This window comes from Bombina bombina, chromosome 3, assembly GCF_027579735.1.
Source record: "Bombina bombina isolate aBomBom1 chromosome 3, aBomBom1.pri, whole genome shotgun sequence".
Taxonomy (NCBI): domain Eukaryota; kingdom Metazoa; phylum Chordata; class Amphibia; order Anura; family Bombinatoridae; genus Bombina; species Bombina bombina.
This window is the reverse complement of record NC_069501.1, coordinates 460753862-460771050: the sequence shown is the minus strand read 5'-3', so window position 1 is coordinate 460771050 and position 17189 is coordinate 460753862. Positions and strand designations below refer to the sequence as shown.

The window sequence follows — 17189 nt, the reverse complement described above, 5'->3', positions numbered from 1 at the left end:
ATTATACAAATTGCTATGGATCTATTTATTTCAAACAAAAGTGGCTAGCAACCCCATTAAAATTCAAAATACCTACAAAAAAAACAAACAAACATTTGTTGCAGCTTGTTATGAAATTCATTGTATATTCCAAGGTTTTGAACCGACATGTCAACACAAAAAAAAAGTGGTACTATTTTTTTTTTTTACCTTTTAGACAGTTACCCTTTCAGCCTAAATTTTTTAAATATACAGAATCTAATATTCACTTGCATGGTGGATACAATGTGCGTTTTACAGGATGCATGATTTCCCTGTGGTTGCAGAGAGTTCAAACCAGCTTTTAGATCGTTCAAGAAAATAGTATACTGTAGATGTCTAAGTCTCCTGTTTAAATCTACAAATGCTGGCTTCAATTATATCATGTAACAGTGTTATCAGGATGATTGAGGCACATACAGCCACACTTTTGGGGTGTTAAATAAATCTTCATACATTTTTGTTATGTGGACACAAGAGATTTCTATTGCCAAACTGACTTTCTGTGCACAGTTACTACCACCAAAAATAAATAAGCATATAAAACCTGCTTAAAATGACTAGCATGAGTGTGTTTGGGTGACCATGTGTATTTCATGGTATGTTTACAGCAAAGTAAATTATATATTCTGGTTTTCCTGTGAATGCTGACAGTAACTGCATACAATTATCTTTCTCAGACCGTGTTTCTTACCCATAATGGCTTTCAAAAGTAGTCTAAGATGTGAATTCTGGGGACTTTTCTAGTTGTGGAAGTAAGATATGGAACCAGAGAAGCAATACTGGCAATGCTGACAGCTTGCTACCCATACAATATGTTAGCCAGTGGCCATTCAGAAGCTAAGTTAACAGACATGTTAGCAATAAAAGATTTAAACTGAGTGAAACCATTTCCACATGGAAATCTTATCTGCTGGTATTGGAGCTGTATTTGAGATATATGCATTACTTTACTGTATGCTTTTATCTGCTGGTATTGAATTATGCACCTTTTAAACTTTATATAGCAATCCCTTGTTAGGATAGAAGTTAGGCAAGGGCAGTTTGTGTGTGCTCCATTGAGCAGGGCTGCATGCAATGTATTTTTCAGCTTCTCACACTCATAATAGAAAGCTAGGAGTGGATTTGTGGCACCTCTTAGTATGGTAAATTATTTTTCTTTTTACAACACATTACTAAGTAGAGAAGAGATTGTGTATCATTCTAATTGCTTAGTAACTGGCACTATGCCACCGAATTGTGCAAGTGGGTATGTGAGCAGAATGTTTGTGTGCGTGTAGTGTGTGACTCAGTGAGCAGAGTTTATGTGCTTTATTCTCCATGTAATGAACACATTTCAGATGAGCTGTTGCTTTAGTGCAGTGTTTCTCAACCACTGCACTCAAGTACCCCCAACAGGCCAGGTTTTCCTTATAGCTGAAACCGGTGCACAGGTGAAGTAATCAGCTGATCAGTTACACCATGGTTACTAACTTGCTCTCACCCATCAGCTGATTATTTCACCTGTGCACTGGTTCAGCTATAATTAGAACCTGCCCTGTTGGGGGTACTTGTGGCCGGCGGTATAAGTGTTTCTCCGGCATATCCTATCTAGTGCCTCACCTGCCTCTGACCTCACTGCACGTCACTGCTGCTATGCCCCGCGGCCTTAGGACTGCCAGAAGTGACCCCAGAACCTTCGTAAAGATTCTTGGTGCCGTAGCTAACCCAAAGGGAAGAGCCACAAACTGGTAATGCCTGTCTAGGAAGGCGAACCTGAGAAACCGATGATGATCTTTGTGTATCGGAATGTGAAGATAAGCATCCTTTAAGTCCACGGTAGTCATGTATTGACCCTCCTGGATCATAGGTAGGATGGTTTGAATAGTCTCCATCTTGAAAGATGGGACCCTGAGAAATTTGTTTAGGATCTTGAGATCTAAGATTTGTCTGAAGCTTCCCTCTTTCTTGGGAACCACAAAGAGATTTGAATAGAAGCCTTGCCCCTGTTCCTCCTTTGGAACTGGGTGGATCACTCCCATAACTAGGAGGTCTTGAACACAATCTGGTCTGCAGATAATTGTGAGAGGTGAAATCTTCCTTTTGGGGAAGAAGCTTTGAAGTCCAGAAGATATCCCTGGGACACAATTTCCAACGCCCAGGGATCCTGGACATCTCTTGCCCAAGCCTGGGCGAAGAGAGAAAGTCTGCCCCCTACTAGATCCGTTACCGGATCGGGGGCTGATCTTTCATGCTGTCTTAGAGGCAGCAGCATGCTTCTTGGCCTGCTAACCTTTGTTCCAGGCCTGGTTAGGTCTCCAGACCGGCTTGGACTGGGCAAAATTTCCCTCTTGTTTTGCATTAGAGGGAGTTGATGCCGCGCTCATCTTAAAGTTTTGAAAGGCATGAAATTTTGTTTGTTTGGTCCTTAATTTATTAGACCTATCCTGAGGAAGGGCATGACCTTTTCCTCCAGTAATATCAGAAATGATCTCCTTCAGTCCAGGCCCGAATAGGGTCTGCCCCTTGAAGGGAATGTTGAGAAGCTTAGACTTTGAAGTAACGTCAGCTGACCAGGATTTAAGCCAGAGCGCCCTACGCGCCTGTATAGCAAAACCTGAGTTCTTAGCCGTTAGTTTGGTTAAATGAACAACAGCGTCAGAAACAAATGAATTGGCTAGCTTAAGCACTTTAAGCTTGTCAAGTATATCATCCAATGGAGTTTCTACCTGTAAGGCCTCTTCCAGAGACTCAAACCAGAAGGCCGCAGCAGCAGTGACCTCTAACTTTTTATCCATTGGATCTAGGAAAGCACAACTGTCCTCGACGGGAATAGTTGTACGCTTAGCTAGGGTAGAAACTGCTCCCGCCACCTTAGGGACTGTTTGCCATAAGTCCCATGTAGCGGCATCTATTGGAAACATTTTCTTAAAAATAGGAGGGGGAGAGAACGGTACACCTGGTCTATCCCATTCCTTAGTAATAATTTCTGAAAACCTTTTAGGTATTGGAAAAACATCAGTGTAAACAGGCACTGCATAGTATTTATCCAATCTACACAATTTCTCTGGCACTATAATGGTGTCACAGTCATCCAGAGTAGCTAAAACCTCCCTGAGCAACACTCAGAGGTCTTCAAGCTTAAATTTAAATGTAGACATATCAGAATCAGGTTGAAGCATCTTCCCTGAGTAAGAAAAATCACCCACAGAAAGAAGCTCTCCTGCCTCAGCTTCTGCATATTGTGAGGGGATATCAGACATAGCTACTAAAGCGTCAGAGCGCTCTGTATTTTTTCTAGTATCAGAGCTGTCTCACTTTCCTTGTAACCCTGGTAGTTTGGACAATACCGCTGTAAGGGTATGATCCATAACTGCCGCCATGTCTTGTAAAGTAAATGCCATGGGCGCGCTAGATGTACTTGGTGCCACTTGAGCGGGAGTCCCTTGAGCGGGAGTCAAAGGTTCTGACACGTGGGGCGAGTTAGTCGGCATAACTTCCCCCTTGTCAATTTCCTCTGGTGATAAATCTTTTAAAGACAGAATATGATCTTTAAAACTTAAAGTAAAATCAGTACATTTGGTACACATTCTAAGAGGGGGTTCCACAATGGCTTCTAAACATAATGAACAAGGAGTTTCCTCTATGTCAGACATGTTTAAACAGACTAGCAATGAGACCAACAAGCTTGGAAAACACTTTGATAAATGTAAACAAGCAAAAAATAAAAACGGTACTGTGCCTTTAAGAGAAACAAATTTTGTCAGAAATTGAAAAACAGTGATAAAAAGCAGTAAATCTTACAAAATCTTTACAGTGTGTATAATAGACTAACAGAGCATTGCACCCATTTGCAAATGGATGATTAACCCCTTAGTTTCAAAACCGGATAAAAAAAACCCATATAAAACGTTTTTTAACAGTCACAACAAACTGCCACAGCTCTGCTGTGGCCCTACCTGCCCATACAATGACTTTTGAAGGCACAAAAACCCTTTGTAGAGGTCCTAAGTGTTCAGGGGACTCCTTCAGGGAAGCTGGAAGTCTCAAGCTGCAAAAACTACTGCACGATTTAGGCCTGAAATTAGGCCCCTCCCAACCTGTACTCACAGTGAGAGGGCCATAAAAAACTATCCCTAGGCAAAATCTAGCCAGCCATGTGAAAAAAACTGGGCCCCAATAAAGTTTTATCACCAATATGTAGAAAAAAACGTTTAAACACTTCCAGCAAACGTTATCTTATTTTCAGTAATGTGAGAAAGTAATAAGAATATTACCTTTTTACAGCAAGCATGATACTAGTCGTTATTAAATCACTGTAATCAGGCTTACCTTAAATAAATCCGGTATTAACAGCATTTTCTAGCATATTCATTTCTCTAGAAAAATTTAAACTGCACATACCTCATAGCAGGAGACCCTGCACGCCATTCCCCCAGCTGAAGTTACCTCATCTCTTCAGTTATGTGTGAGAACAGCAATGGATCTTAGTTACAACCTGCTAAGATCATCAAAAACCACAACTTTCTGACTGAGGCTAAAATAGTACAACTCCGGTACCATTTGAAAATAATAAACTTTTGATTGAAGATAAACTACATAAATTTACCACATCTCTCTAGCTACTTCCTATCGTGTCGAGAGCTGCAAGAGAATGACTGGTAGTGGCAGTTAGGGGAGGAGCTATATAGACAGCTCTGCTGTGGGTGATCCTCTTGCAGCTTCCTGTTGGGAAGGAGAATATCCCACAAGTAATGGATGATCCGTGGACTGGATACACCTTACAAGAGAAATTGGTGATATAAGTAAACTGGAAAATTGTTTAAAATTACATGCCCTATCTGAATAATGAAAGTTTGTTTTAGACTAGACTGTCCCTTTAAAGTGACCTACACCCTATTTATCTATTACGTATTACTTTATAACCATTGGACCACATTGTCCAACAACCACATTTATCCATCAACTTTTCATTTGCAAATACCCACTCTACCCCGGGTGTTACTAGATTTAATTAGGAAGCTGGTCAAATACAACATTCTGTACATACCAGCCATTTTTACTAGTGTGCAGCTACTCAATAACAGATATAGAAATTCCCAATAGCCACGGGTACTCTATAATGCCTTTATGTCCCTTATGTTGATAGGTCCTATGTTTATTATTATTCTATTATAAACACATAAGGTTTTGATACTCCATGCAATATACTTCTCTACAGTTATTATCTGATCACCAGCAGTGCAAAAACAGTATTGTGATAATGCATCTTTGAATCTCTTTTGTGGTTTTAATTTTACACTTTTGTTTTTAATTTTTTTGGGGGGGGAAATAAAAGTTATGTTTTAATAAAGAGCAAGTTTTCCACTCCTTGCAAAATGATGTCCTCAATATTAAGGGAGACAGAAGTGCTTTTAAAGTGCATACTTTGTAAATTTTGCACATGCACTAGCACTCTAGCTCCAAGGTGTACCATAATATAAGCCATATAGGGCATCCCCACATTATTCGTGTAGTGCTTTTGCAACTCTCTGTGCTTGTAGATTTATTAGTTAGTTTGCAATGTTGGGGTTGGCGGATTTAGGGGTTAATACTTTTATTAGGTAGATTGCGATGTGGGTGAATAGTGGATTAGGGGTTAATACATTTATTAGGTAGATCGCGATGTGGGTGAATGGCGGATTAGGGGTTAATAGTTTAATTAGTCATATTGCATTGTGGGGGGTTGTCGGTTTAGGGGTTAATACTTGTATTATTAGTTGTGATGTGGGGGGATTGTGGGTATAGGGGTTTTTACGTGTTGGTTTATTTTGTGGAGGCGGGTTAGACTTTTATGGGAGATTTAACTTTTTTTTTTCTTAGGCGCCGGCAGTTTCTAAAGTGCTGTAAGTCACTGGCGACTCCAGGAAATGTGTATTTACGCACATTTCTAGACATCGCTAGTTTATCCGACTTACGGCACTTTATGAACTGCCAGCAGGGTTTATGTGATTCCCCAATGTGTGAGGTGAGTTTACGGGCGGCGCAGGTTTCAGCAGTTGCGCTGAAGCCTGAACCGCATATGTAATCTCGCCCTAGGAAGGCACATAGGACCAGAGGACCGTGCACGTTTTTAGCATTCTATGGCAACAATATTTGTAGCAATGTTATACAAGATAATGAAGCAATTTTGATCATTTAAAGGGACATGATACCCAAATGTTGAAGTACATGAAAGTGATGCGGCATAGCTGAAAAAAGCTGACTAGAAAATATCACCTGAACATCTCTAAGTAAAAAAGGAAGATATTTTACCTCAAAATTTCCTACGTATTCACTTTAAGCAACCAATCAGGATGCTTGTTCCAGGACAACCAAAGGAGTGTGCATCTGTCATGTGCAGGCGCAGTCATGTTATTTTCCTAGTTTAAGTTATATGAAATCTCATGAGATTTCAGTGAAATCTCATGAGATCACAGCAAAGGCAAAACATTACCTCAGCACTGCTGTTGCTGATTGGCTATTGTTTTTTTTTTTTTGTTTTTTTTTTTCAACTGACGTATAACTGTTTATACAGCCCGTACTCTGGTGAGCTGAAGAAATTATGAGGTAAAATATTTTCCTTTTTTACATAGAGATGCTTAGGTGATTTAGCATATGAGTATAATGTCCCTTTAAGTAAACTGCATGTTCTATCTGAATTATGTAAGTTTTTAATATTGACTTTACTTTCTCTTTAACAGTATCAATAGTACTTAGGAGTGTAGAGTTATCATGATGTTAATTTTAGCATAGGGAGAGTGTTCCAACATGCTACATTTTACTAGGAAGTTGCTGAAATCTCACATGAGTTGACCTACAATACCTTCATAACACTGTTTATACATTTTGTATAAGGTGGTAGATATATTATATAGAGCCCTTTATTCTGTTGTTTTCAATCCAAAATAACAATCATGTTCTTAATGCCTTACCTGGTTCAGTTGAGAATGATTGAATAATGCAAAATTAATTTCTCAAAGGGTTAAATGTTTAAATCTTTGATAAATTCACTGTAGAATAACAGGGAACTCGACGTTAAAACTAATTGTAAGAGATTTGCAAATTGTGCCCATACCTATCTACATATGAGTGTGCTTCTGGCAGTGTGCTTGTTTGTTTCAAATGGTCTAGTCACGTGTATGTAGAAAAACATAATATGTGTGGTTTACTAACGCTGTCTCTTCTTCATCCCTTTACTTTGGCTTCCATGGAAACTAACAGCAAACATTCAGCGAGATCGTAAGTTGTATTCAGTGCTGTTATTGTGAAGAACAATTTAGAAAAAAATGCTTCTAGGGTACAAAAGGAGCAGGAGAAGAGAAAATAAAATAAAAAAGAGTGAATTATAAGTGAAATAAATTGAAATACTTTAGATTGATATAATTAGTAGAACTATATGAGCGACAGATAGTAAAACTGAGAAAGGACTATAGATAATGAGCTAGAGATATAGGGTAGATGCTGCAATCTACCCCCAAAGTTTCTGGCTCCTACTAGCGACCGATTGGCCGCAAATGTGCAGGGGTGGCATTTCACCAGAAATGCTTGTGCAATGTTAAATGCTGACAGCATATGCTGTCGGCTTTTGGCAATGGAGGGCGGACATGATTCTCTATAGCGAATCATGTCCGTCCGGGGTATGATACATCTATCCCATTGTCTGATTAAGTCACTAAAGCACATCTCCAGCCTATCCATCTTCATGGGACTCATCAGCCACTTGAATTTCACCAGTTATTCTATTATGTTATTCTATGCAGGTGATTGACTGCTTCCTTTTTTATTCATTGAATTGGCTGCCTATAACAGAATAGAGACTTGTGAACTTGGAGAGCTTGGTGAGGCCAGGGAGGTTGGAGAGGCTGGAGAGTCCTCTAAGCTGATTCTTGCCAATTACATAGCAGGGTATTGACTGATAGAAAGTCAAAAAGAGAGTGTGAGGAAGAGTCTGAGTGACATATTGAATAAGCTAAAAAGACAGAAGTGACGAGAGAGACAGAGAAGTAAAGTGTGAGCTATAGAGAGAAGATTTAATGGGCTAGAAATGGGCACAAAATCTATACTTCTATGTAGCTTCAACATGGAGGACTGAATTTTGATTTCGGTATTTGTTTTCATACAGTGGAACCACATGCTTTTTTAAAAAAATAATATATATTTGCATACAGTATCTTCTGTTAGAGTTTTGACATTCTTTTCTTTGTTTTTCCTAGTATCTCAGCCCCCAACCATCACCAAGCAATCGGAAAAGAACTATATAGTGGATCCTCGAGATAACATTTACATTGTGTGTGAAGCTCAGGGCAACCCATATCCGACGTAAGTGCCACAAAGATTGGACTATGAACATCTTCTGTGCATGAAATTGACAATACAGAAGGGACACCAGCTATAAAAACATGCAAAATCAGTAATGGGAGACAGACAGGATAAATTCATCTGTCACATTATAGTCTAGATATAGGTGATGGTGAGGGTTCCCCAGGGTGATGAACATACCACAGGGATGGAAGAGATCATAGGGCATAAACATAGTCATAATTTAGTTTTCTGCAAGGAGTTGGGGGGTTGGTAATCTTAGAATGTAAAACATAATTCTTGTTGATAAAAATCTCATGTGCTACAAGGAGGTACTTGGGTCACTCCATGAATGGTAACCTATAACTTTGTCTCTAGGTTTTCATGGACACGTAATGGAAGATTTTACAATGTGGCCAAGGACTCAAAAGTTTCATTCCATAAACGATCAGGAACTCTGCTTATAGATATCCATGGCGGAGGGCGACCTGAGGATTATGAAGGAGAGTATCAGTGTTTTTCTCGCAACAAGCATGGGACGGCCCTCTCCAACAAAATCTTGTTGCAAGTCTCCAGTAAGTAAAAGAGCAAAGGCCAATTTTTGGCAAATAAAATTTATTTATCATGTTATAAGGGATAGGAATCATAGGGGAAGTATTTGCAAAACAGAGAAGAGTTGTGACAGAGAGAGGGGGCATTGAGTCACAGAGGAGAGTGTACATCAGGAGTTTAGTAAATTACTAACCAGAATACATAAGAATTTCATTAGATTTACCAAGCAAAGGGTCAGGTGCAACAGAACAGTTGTCACTGGGAATCGTTGAGAACAGAAAATAAAAAGAAACCAAAAATGAAAAAATACACAACAGTGAGATATAAGAAATAACCAAACTAGAAAATTTAGGATGTACCGGGGGACAGCTGGACCTGCATAGTAAAAGGACACATGGAGTCACAGAGTATATGAGAGATACAGACAAAGAAGTATATGAGAGCATATAATAGTTATAGATAAGGAAGTATATGAGAGCATATAATAGTTATAGATAAGGAAGTATATGAGAGCATATAATAGTTATAGATAAGGAAGTATATGAGAGCATATAATAGTTATAGATAAGGAAGTATATGAGAGCATATAATAGTTATAGATAAGGAAGTATATGAGAGCATATAATAGTTATAGATAAGGAAGTATATGAGAGCATATAATAGTTATAGATAAGGAAGTATATGAGAGCATATAATAGTTATAGATAAGGAAGTATATGAGAGCATATAATAGTTATAGACAAAAACTTTAATTAAATATCAAAAACACTTAGTGATCAAGATAACAGATAGAGGGCGCTAAATAGAACTTGACACACTATATAAATCCACAAATAATGTTACCTTATATGATTAAATATAAATATACCAGTCCATTAGGGGAATGACGTTAAGGACAGTCTCTATACACAACACGAAAATGTCCACAGCACACCTTGCTTAAAAAATGTCTTTATTGACAAATGAAAGAGCGACGTTTCGTGACTACTGTCACTTAATCATGCTATATATTGATAGCATGATTAAGTGACAGTAGTCACGAAACGTTGCTCTTTCATTTGTCAATAAAGACATTTTTTAAGCAAGGTGTGCTGTGGACATTTTCGTGTTGTACATTGTTCCAATGGAATTGGCAGATTTCCACAGTCGTCACGAGCACACTATTTGCCTGGCAGCTGTTCTACATGTTGTTAAGGACAGTCTCTATGAGGTAATCCACACTCCAATGACCCCTAGCCAGAGGTGCAAGGGATGAAAAGTGGCAGCTCCTTCCATTACTTCCCATCAGAGGATAACTGTAAATATAGAACAAAAAAGAAGGGCACCTCCTAGTGTAGAATATCCACACATTGTGCTAAGTCAGGCATGCTGAATGATTCTAGTGTCTAAGCACACTAGCCCATGTGTCAGAACTCCATGCTTGAGTTAAAAGGTGTATATGTTATACATGCTACGCGTTTCTCAGCATCACACACAGTTTAATTAGGCATTGTAACAGTATAACTGGATTCCAGCTGGAAGGCTATGCAATGTCTAGTTATAGACAGGAAAGCATTTGAGAATATATGAGATCATATAATAGTTATAGACAGGGAAGCACTTAAAGGAACATGAAACCCACATTTTTTCTTTCATGATTTAGAAAGAGAATGCAACTTTAAACATCTTTCTAATTTACTTCTATTATCTAATTTGTTTTATTCTCTTGATAATCTTTGCTGAAAAGCATATCTAGATATGCTCAGTAGCTGCTGATTGGTTGCTGCACATAGAAGCCTCATGTGATTGGCTCACCCATGCACATTGCTTTTTCTTCAAATAAGGATATCTAAAAAATGAAGCAAAATAAATAATAGAAGTAAATTGTAATGTTGTTTAAATTTGTATGTTCTATCTGAATCATGAAAGAAAGATTTTGGGTTTAGTGGCCCTTTAAAGGGACACTAAACCCATTTTATTCTTCTTTCATGATTGAGATAGAGCATGCAATTTTAACCCCTTAAGGACCGACGATGTATAGGGTACGTCCTGCAAAAAACTGTTGTTAACGACCAAGGATGTACCCTGTACGTCGTCGGCTAATCTGAGCACTGGAAGCGATCTCGATCGCTTCCAGCTGCTCTAACAGTATTGCAGCGATGCCTCAATGTCGAGGCATCCTGCAATACTGTTCCTGACTGCCGGGACCTGGATTGATCACTCCCCCACGATTGATCACTTCCGGTTTCGCTCCACATGGAGCCCAGCAGTCTAGCAGAGCATCGGAAGTGATCGGACAGGCTTCTGATGCTCTGCTTGTGTGCTGAGTGCCTCGGTGGGTCAAGGGACTTAGTAATAATAATAATAAAAAAATAATATGAAAATAAAATTAAAATTTAAAATAAAATAAGCCATATAGCCCCCCCTCTCCCCCACCCCCATGAGGCTTAAAAGATGGTGATGCCCAGTGCATCATGGGGCCTCTGGGGGTGTCCCTAGCCTGCCTCATCATAGGGGCAGGCTAGGGTCATCCAATCTGAGTCATCCAATCTGAGCTTGCCACAATTAAAAAAAAAATGATGATAAAATATCCCATTTGTCTGATCATGTAAATATTTGTTAATATTGACACTGATCAGTGTGGATCTCCCTCCTTCTCCTCACTTGCGTTTTTGTTGGAGAGAGAAAGATCTGTGTTTAGGAGAGAGAGATTTATTTCATATAGTTGATAAAAAAACAAAGATTCTTTTCAGAGACATTAACCACTAGCTTGCCAGTGATCACTATAAATCACTGGCAGTAGCATAGCTGCACATTTTTTATGTCTGTGCATTTTTTTAGTGGTTAACTTTTTTTAGTAAATATTTTTTTGTGAGACCCAAAAGGCTCTTTTCAGAGCCATTTAGCTAGTTTAATTTAATTTAATTTTCAGAGCCATTAACCCCTAGCTTGCCAGTGATCACTATAAATACACTGGCAGTAGCATAGCTGTACTTTTTTGCTGTCTGTGCATTTGTTTAAGGGTTCATTTTTTTAGTATTTTTTTTGTGAGAACCAAAGGCTCTTTTCAGAGCTATTTAGTTAATTTAAATTTAAATTTTGTGTGGATTTTTTTTTTAGTAACTTTTTTTTCTGTGACAGATAAAATAATGTCAGAGGGAATATATAGTGCTGAGGAGGCGTATGCCATCCTTGCATCAGAGTCAGATGCCTCTATGTCTGACTCAGAACCCAATTTTGACCCTGCCATATGCTCAGATACATCATTAGATGCAGTCTCAACTGATAGTGATGTATCTGTGTCTGCTAGCCTCCCTGCTAGCCCCCCTGCCACCCCCCCCCCTGCCAGAAGGAGGCGTGTTGCTGCCGTTGCCGCTGAAGAGTGGGTAACACCTCATCTCCAGAGGCCAGATATCCCACCTTCACAGCAAAACCTGGCATCAATATGGATGTTGCAGGATTTAGCCCCCAACAGTTTCTGTAGGTGTTTCTGGGCAATGATGTATTGGGGAACATTGTCGCCCAAACTAATTTATATGCCCATCAGTTCCATGCTGCAAAGCCTGAAACATATTTGGCAAAGCAGCAATGGGCCCCCATCAATGTGCCAGAATTAAAAAAAAATCTAGGCATTACTATGCTGATGGGCATCATAAAGAAACCCTCCATTCGCTCTTACTTGAGCAGTAGCCCCATCTGCTCTACCCCCATTTTCTCCCAGAATATGTCGATCAAGAGGTATGAAATGATTCTTCATTTCATGAACTTCACCGACAACAGCCTCTGCCCCCCTAGGGAGCATCCCCAGTTTGACAGGCTGTATAAAATCCGCACCCTGATTACCCACTTTGCTGCCAGGTTTGCAGAGGCTTATACACCTGGAAAGAAAATATGCATTGATGAATCCATGATGAAGTATAAGGGAAGGCTGGGATTCAAGCAGTATATTCCTTCCAAGCGCTTCAGGTATGGGGTACAGGTGTATAAGCTCTGTGAAAGCGAGACTGGGTATAATCAGGCCTTCCGGGTGTATGAGGGAAAGGATAGCCACCTTGACCCTCCAGGTTGCCCAGAACATATGGGAACCACTGGCAAGATTGTCTGGGACCTGATATTACCCCTAATGAACAAAGGGTATCACTTGTACTTAGATAATTATTAAACAAGTGTCTTTTTGTTCAAGCTACTGTATTGCTTTGATACAGTTGCTTGCAGTACAATTAAAAAGAACCGCGCAGGTTTCCCAGGACAACTTGCATGCACCCTGCTGCAAAGGGGGGAGACCTCAGCTCTGCGCCAAGAGGAGCTGTTGGCACTTAAGTACAGAGACAAGAAGGATGTATACCTTCTTACCACCATTCACACAGAGAGGATGGTGGCGGTCTCTGTACGTGACAGAGCTGAGATCATAAGGAAGCCAGTGTGCATCAAGTCTTATAACCGGCATATGGGTGGGGTTGATCTGGCAGATCAGCTGCTGCAACCCTACCTAATTATGTGGAAGACAAGGGCCTGGTACAAAAAGGTTGCAATTTACTTAATGCAGATTGCAACCCACAATGCTTTTTTGTTGTTCAAAAAAGCAAACCCCGAAATCAAACTGACTTTTTTACAATTTCAGCTCCAGATCATTTCGGGGATTTTGTACCAAGATGCACCTGCTCCCCAGGCGGTGATGGGAGAGAGCAGAATTGGGGCTACCCATTTTATTTTTAACCCCCCCCCCTACTTCCACAAAGCAGAAACCACTAAAAATGCAGAGTCTGTACCAAGGATGGGCAGAGAAGGGACACCATATATTACTGTCCTTATTGCCCTGGACAGCCTAGATCTGCATTGGGGACTGCTACAAGCGGTATCATACAATGGTTAATTTTAAAAAAATTAAAAAAATGCTGTTATTCTTTTTGTGGTTATGTTCACTGTTAGAGTTTTTTTTTTGTTTGTTTTTTACTTTTACTGTGCCAGATTTTTACATTTCACTACTATTTTTTATAAGTTCTAAAATTGGGGCTGTTTTTTGTTTTTTACCAAAAACCCTGTCTAACCTATGCATGGGAGGAATAGGTGTACTCAGGGTGCCTTGCAGAAAACAATCTGGAGTGTTTCTTTGCAATAACTTACAACAGTCTCTCCTAAATCATAGACAAAAAGCAATGTGTGTGTAAAAATGAAAAGTAAAAAATTACCACTATACACTTTCTCCAATTTTTTTGGCTAAAACGGTTGCATCAAAGGCATCAAAGCACACCATATACAATACCTTGGGGTGTCAACTTTTCAAAAATATACACTTTCATGACAATAAATAAAACTGGGGTATGTGATAGGCCCCAAACTAAAGATAGGCCTATCAGAAGAAATATTCTCACTTTTAATAACTAAAATTAAAAGTCATAAAATTGTAACAGAACCTTCCCAAAATCCTTGCAAACCTATGCATGGGGGGCATAGGCGTACTCAGGAGGTCTTGCAGAAAACAGCCTGGAGTGTTTTTTTGCAATAACTTACAACACTCTCTCCTAAATCATAGTCAAAAAGCAATGTGTGTGTAAAAATGAAAATTGAAAAATTACCACCATTCACATTCTGCTATTTTTTTTGCTAAAACAGTTGCATCAAAGGCATCAAAGCACACCATATACAATACCTTGGGGTGTCAACATTTCAAAAATATACACTTTCATGGCAATAAATAAAAATGGGGTATGTGATAGGCTCCAAACTAAAGATAGGCCTATCAGAAGAAATACTCTCACTTTTAACTAAATTTACAATTCATAAAATTGTAACAGAACCTTCCCAAAATCCTGGCAAACCTATGCATGGGGGGCATAGGTGTACTCAGGAGGTCTTGCAGAAAACAACCTGGAGTGTTTTTTTGCAATAACTTACAACAGGCTCTCCTAAATCATAGTCAAAAAGCACTGTGTGTGTAAAAAGGAGAAAATACCACCACACAGTTTCTCCAATTTTTTTGGCTAAAACAGTTGCATCAAAGGCATCAAAACACCCCATATACAATACCTTTGGGTCTCAACTTCTGAAATATATGCACGTTCATGGTAAGCAAATACATTTGGGTATGTAGAAAATCCCCCCAAAAGAAGATAGTCAAAGAAGATATGTTAAATTTGAAAAAATCACAAACACATGTCAGAAGTTTGACTTTGCAAACCCCAAACAACCCAACAAACCTATGCATAGGTGGTATCACTGTACTCAGGATCTCTTGCTGAACAAATATTGGGGTGTTCTTTGGCAGTAACACATAACAGGAACTGAGAATCTATGCCTAAAATACAATGTGTGTGAAAAATAAAACAAAAAAATTACTACCCAAAAGTTTGACAAAGACTGGTGGTTGAATTAGTGCATGGAAAGTGTTACCAGCATGCCAGCATTTCAAATACCCTAGGGTGTCTACTTTTCAAAAATATTTGGTTTGATGGGGTAAATTACATTGGCTGGCTTCAGAAATGTCCCAAATAGGACATGGGTACATGATGACAGATGTGAAAATTTCAAGTTGGAAAATTGAAATGTGCCCCCTAAAAATAAGTCCTTTTAGCCCCCTAAGAATCCAACAAACCTATTCATGGGTGCTATCACTATACTCAGGAGATGTTGATGAACACATATTGAGGTGTTTTTTTGCAGTAACAAATAACAGGAACTAAGAATCCATGCCTAATTTACAATGTGTGTGAAAAATAACACAAAAATATGACTACCCAAAAGTTTGACAAAGACTGGTGGTTGAATCAGTGCATGGAAAGTATTAAAATACCAGCATTTCAAATACCCTAGGGTGTTTAATTTTCAAAAAATATATGGTTTGATGGGGTAAATTACATTGGCTGGCTTCAGAAATGTCCTAAATAGGACATGGGTGCATGATGACAGATGTGAAAATTCCAAGTTGGAAAACTAGAATGTGCCCCCTAAAAATAAGGCCTTTTAGCCCCCTGAGAACCCAACAAACCTATTCATGAATGGTATCACTGTACTCAGGAGGTGTTGTTGAACAGATATTGAGGTGTTTTTGGCAGTAACACATAACATGAACTAAGAATCCATGCCTAAATTACAATGTGTGTGAAAAATAACATAAAATAATGACTACCCAAAAGTTTGACAAAGACTGGTGGTTGAATTAGTGCATGGAAAGTGTTAAAATGCCAGCATTTCAAATACCCTAGGGTGTCTAATTTTCAAAAATATATGGTTTGATGGGGTAAATTACATTGGCTGGCTTCAGAAATTACCCAAATAGGACATGAGTGCATGATGACAGATGTGAAAATTCCAAGTTGGAAAACTGGAATGCGCCCCCTAAAATTAAGGCCTTTTAGCCCCCTGAGATCCCAACACACCTATACACGGATGGTATCACTGTACTCAGAAGATGTTGCTGAACCCATATTGGGTATTATTTGGCAGTAACCCTTAAAGGGACACTGAACCCAATTTATTTATTTCGTGATTCAGATAGCGCATGCAATTTTAAGCAACTTTCTAATTTACTCCTATTATCAATTTTTCTTCGTTCTCTTGCTATCTTTATTTGAAAAAGGCATCTAAGCGTTTTTTTTTTGTTCAGAACTCTGGACAGCACTTTTTTATTGGTGGATGAATTTATCCACCAATCAGCAAGGACAACCTAGGTTGTTCACCAAAAATGGGCCGGCAGCTAAACTTACATTCTTGCATTTCAAATAAAGATACCAAGAGAATGAAGACAAATTGAAAATAGGAGTAAATTAGAAAGTTGCTTAAAATTTCATGCTCTATCTGAATCACGAAAGAAAACATTTGGCTTCATAATCCCTTTAACATTCTCCGTAAATGTATTCTTAAATTACTTTTTTGTCAAAAAAATAATCAAAATACCCCAAGTTTAATACCCTAGGTTGTCTTCTTTTTAAAAATATATACATGTGAAGGGTTATTCAGGGATTCCTGACAGATATCAGTGTTCCAATGTAACTATCGCTAACTGAAAAAAATGGTTTTGAAATAGAAAAGTGCTACTTGTACTTATTGCCCTATAACTTGCAAAAAAAGCAAAGAACATGTAAACATTGGGTATTTCTAAACTCAGGACCAAATTTAGAAACTATTTAGCATGGGTGTTTTATGGAAGTTGTAGATGTGTAACAGATTTTGGGGGTCAAAGTTAGAAAAATTGTGTTTTTTTCCATTTTTTCATCATATTTTATAAAACAATTTAAAGTAAATTATAAGATATGATGAAAATAATGGTATCTTTAGAAAGTCCATTTAATGGTGAGAAAAAACAGTATATAATATGTGTGGGTACAGTAAATAAGGAAGAGGAA

General features: G+C 38.6%; 1 protein-coding gene across 1 annotated transcript in view; it reads left to right on the top strand.

Annotated features, from left to right (window-relative positions):
- The window catches only part of NFASC (neurofascin), a 278247-nt gene that overhangs the window by 151984 nt on the left and 109074 nt on the right, over positions 1 to 17189 (top strand). The window contains exons 4-5 of the mRNA XM_053706693.1: positions 8232 to 8337; positions 8695 to 8891. Of these exons, the coding sequence (XP_053562668.1) occupies positions 8232 to 8337; positions 8695 to 8891 (303 nt within the window). The remainder of the gene's footprint in view (positions 1 to 8231; positions 8338 to 8694; positions 8892 to 17189) is intronic.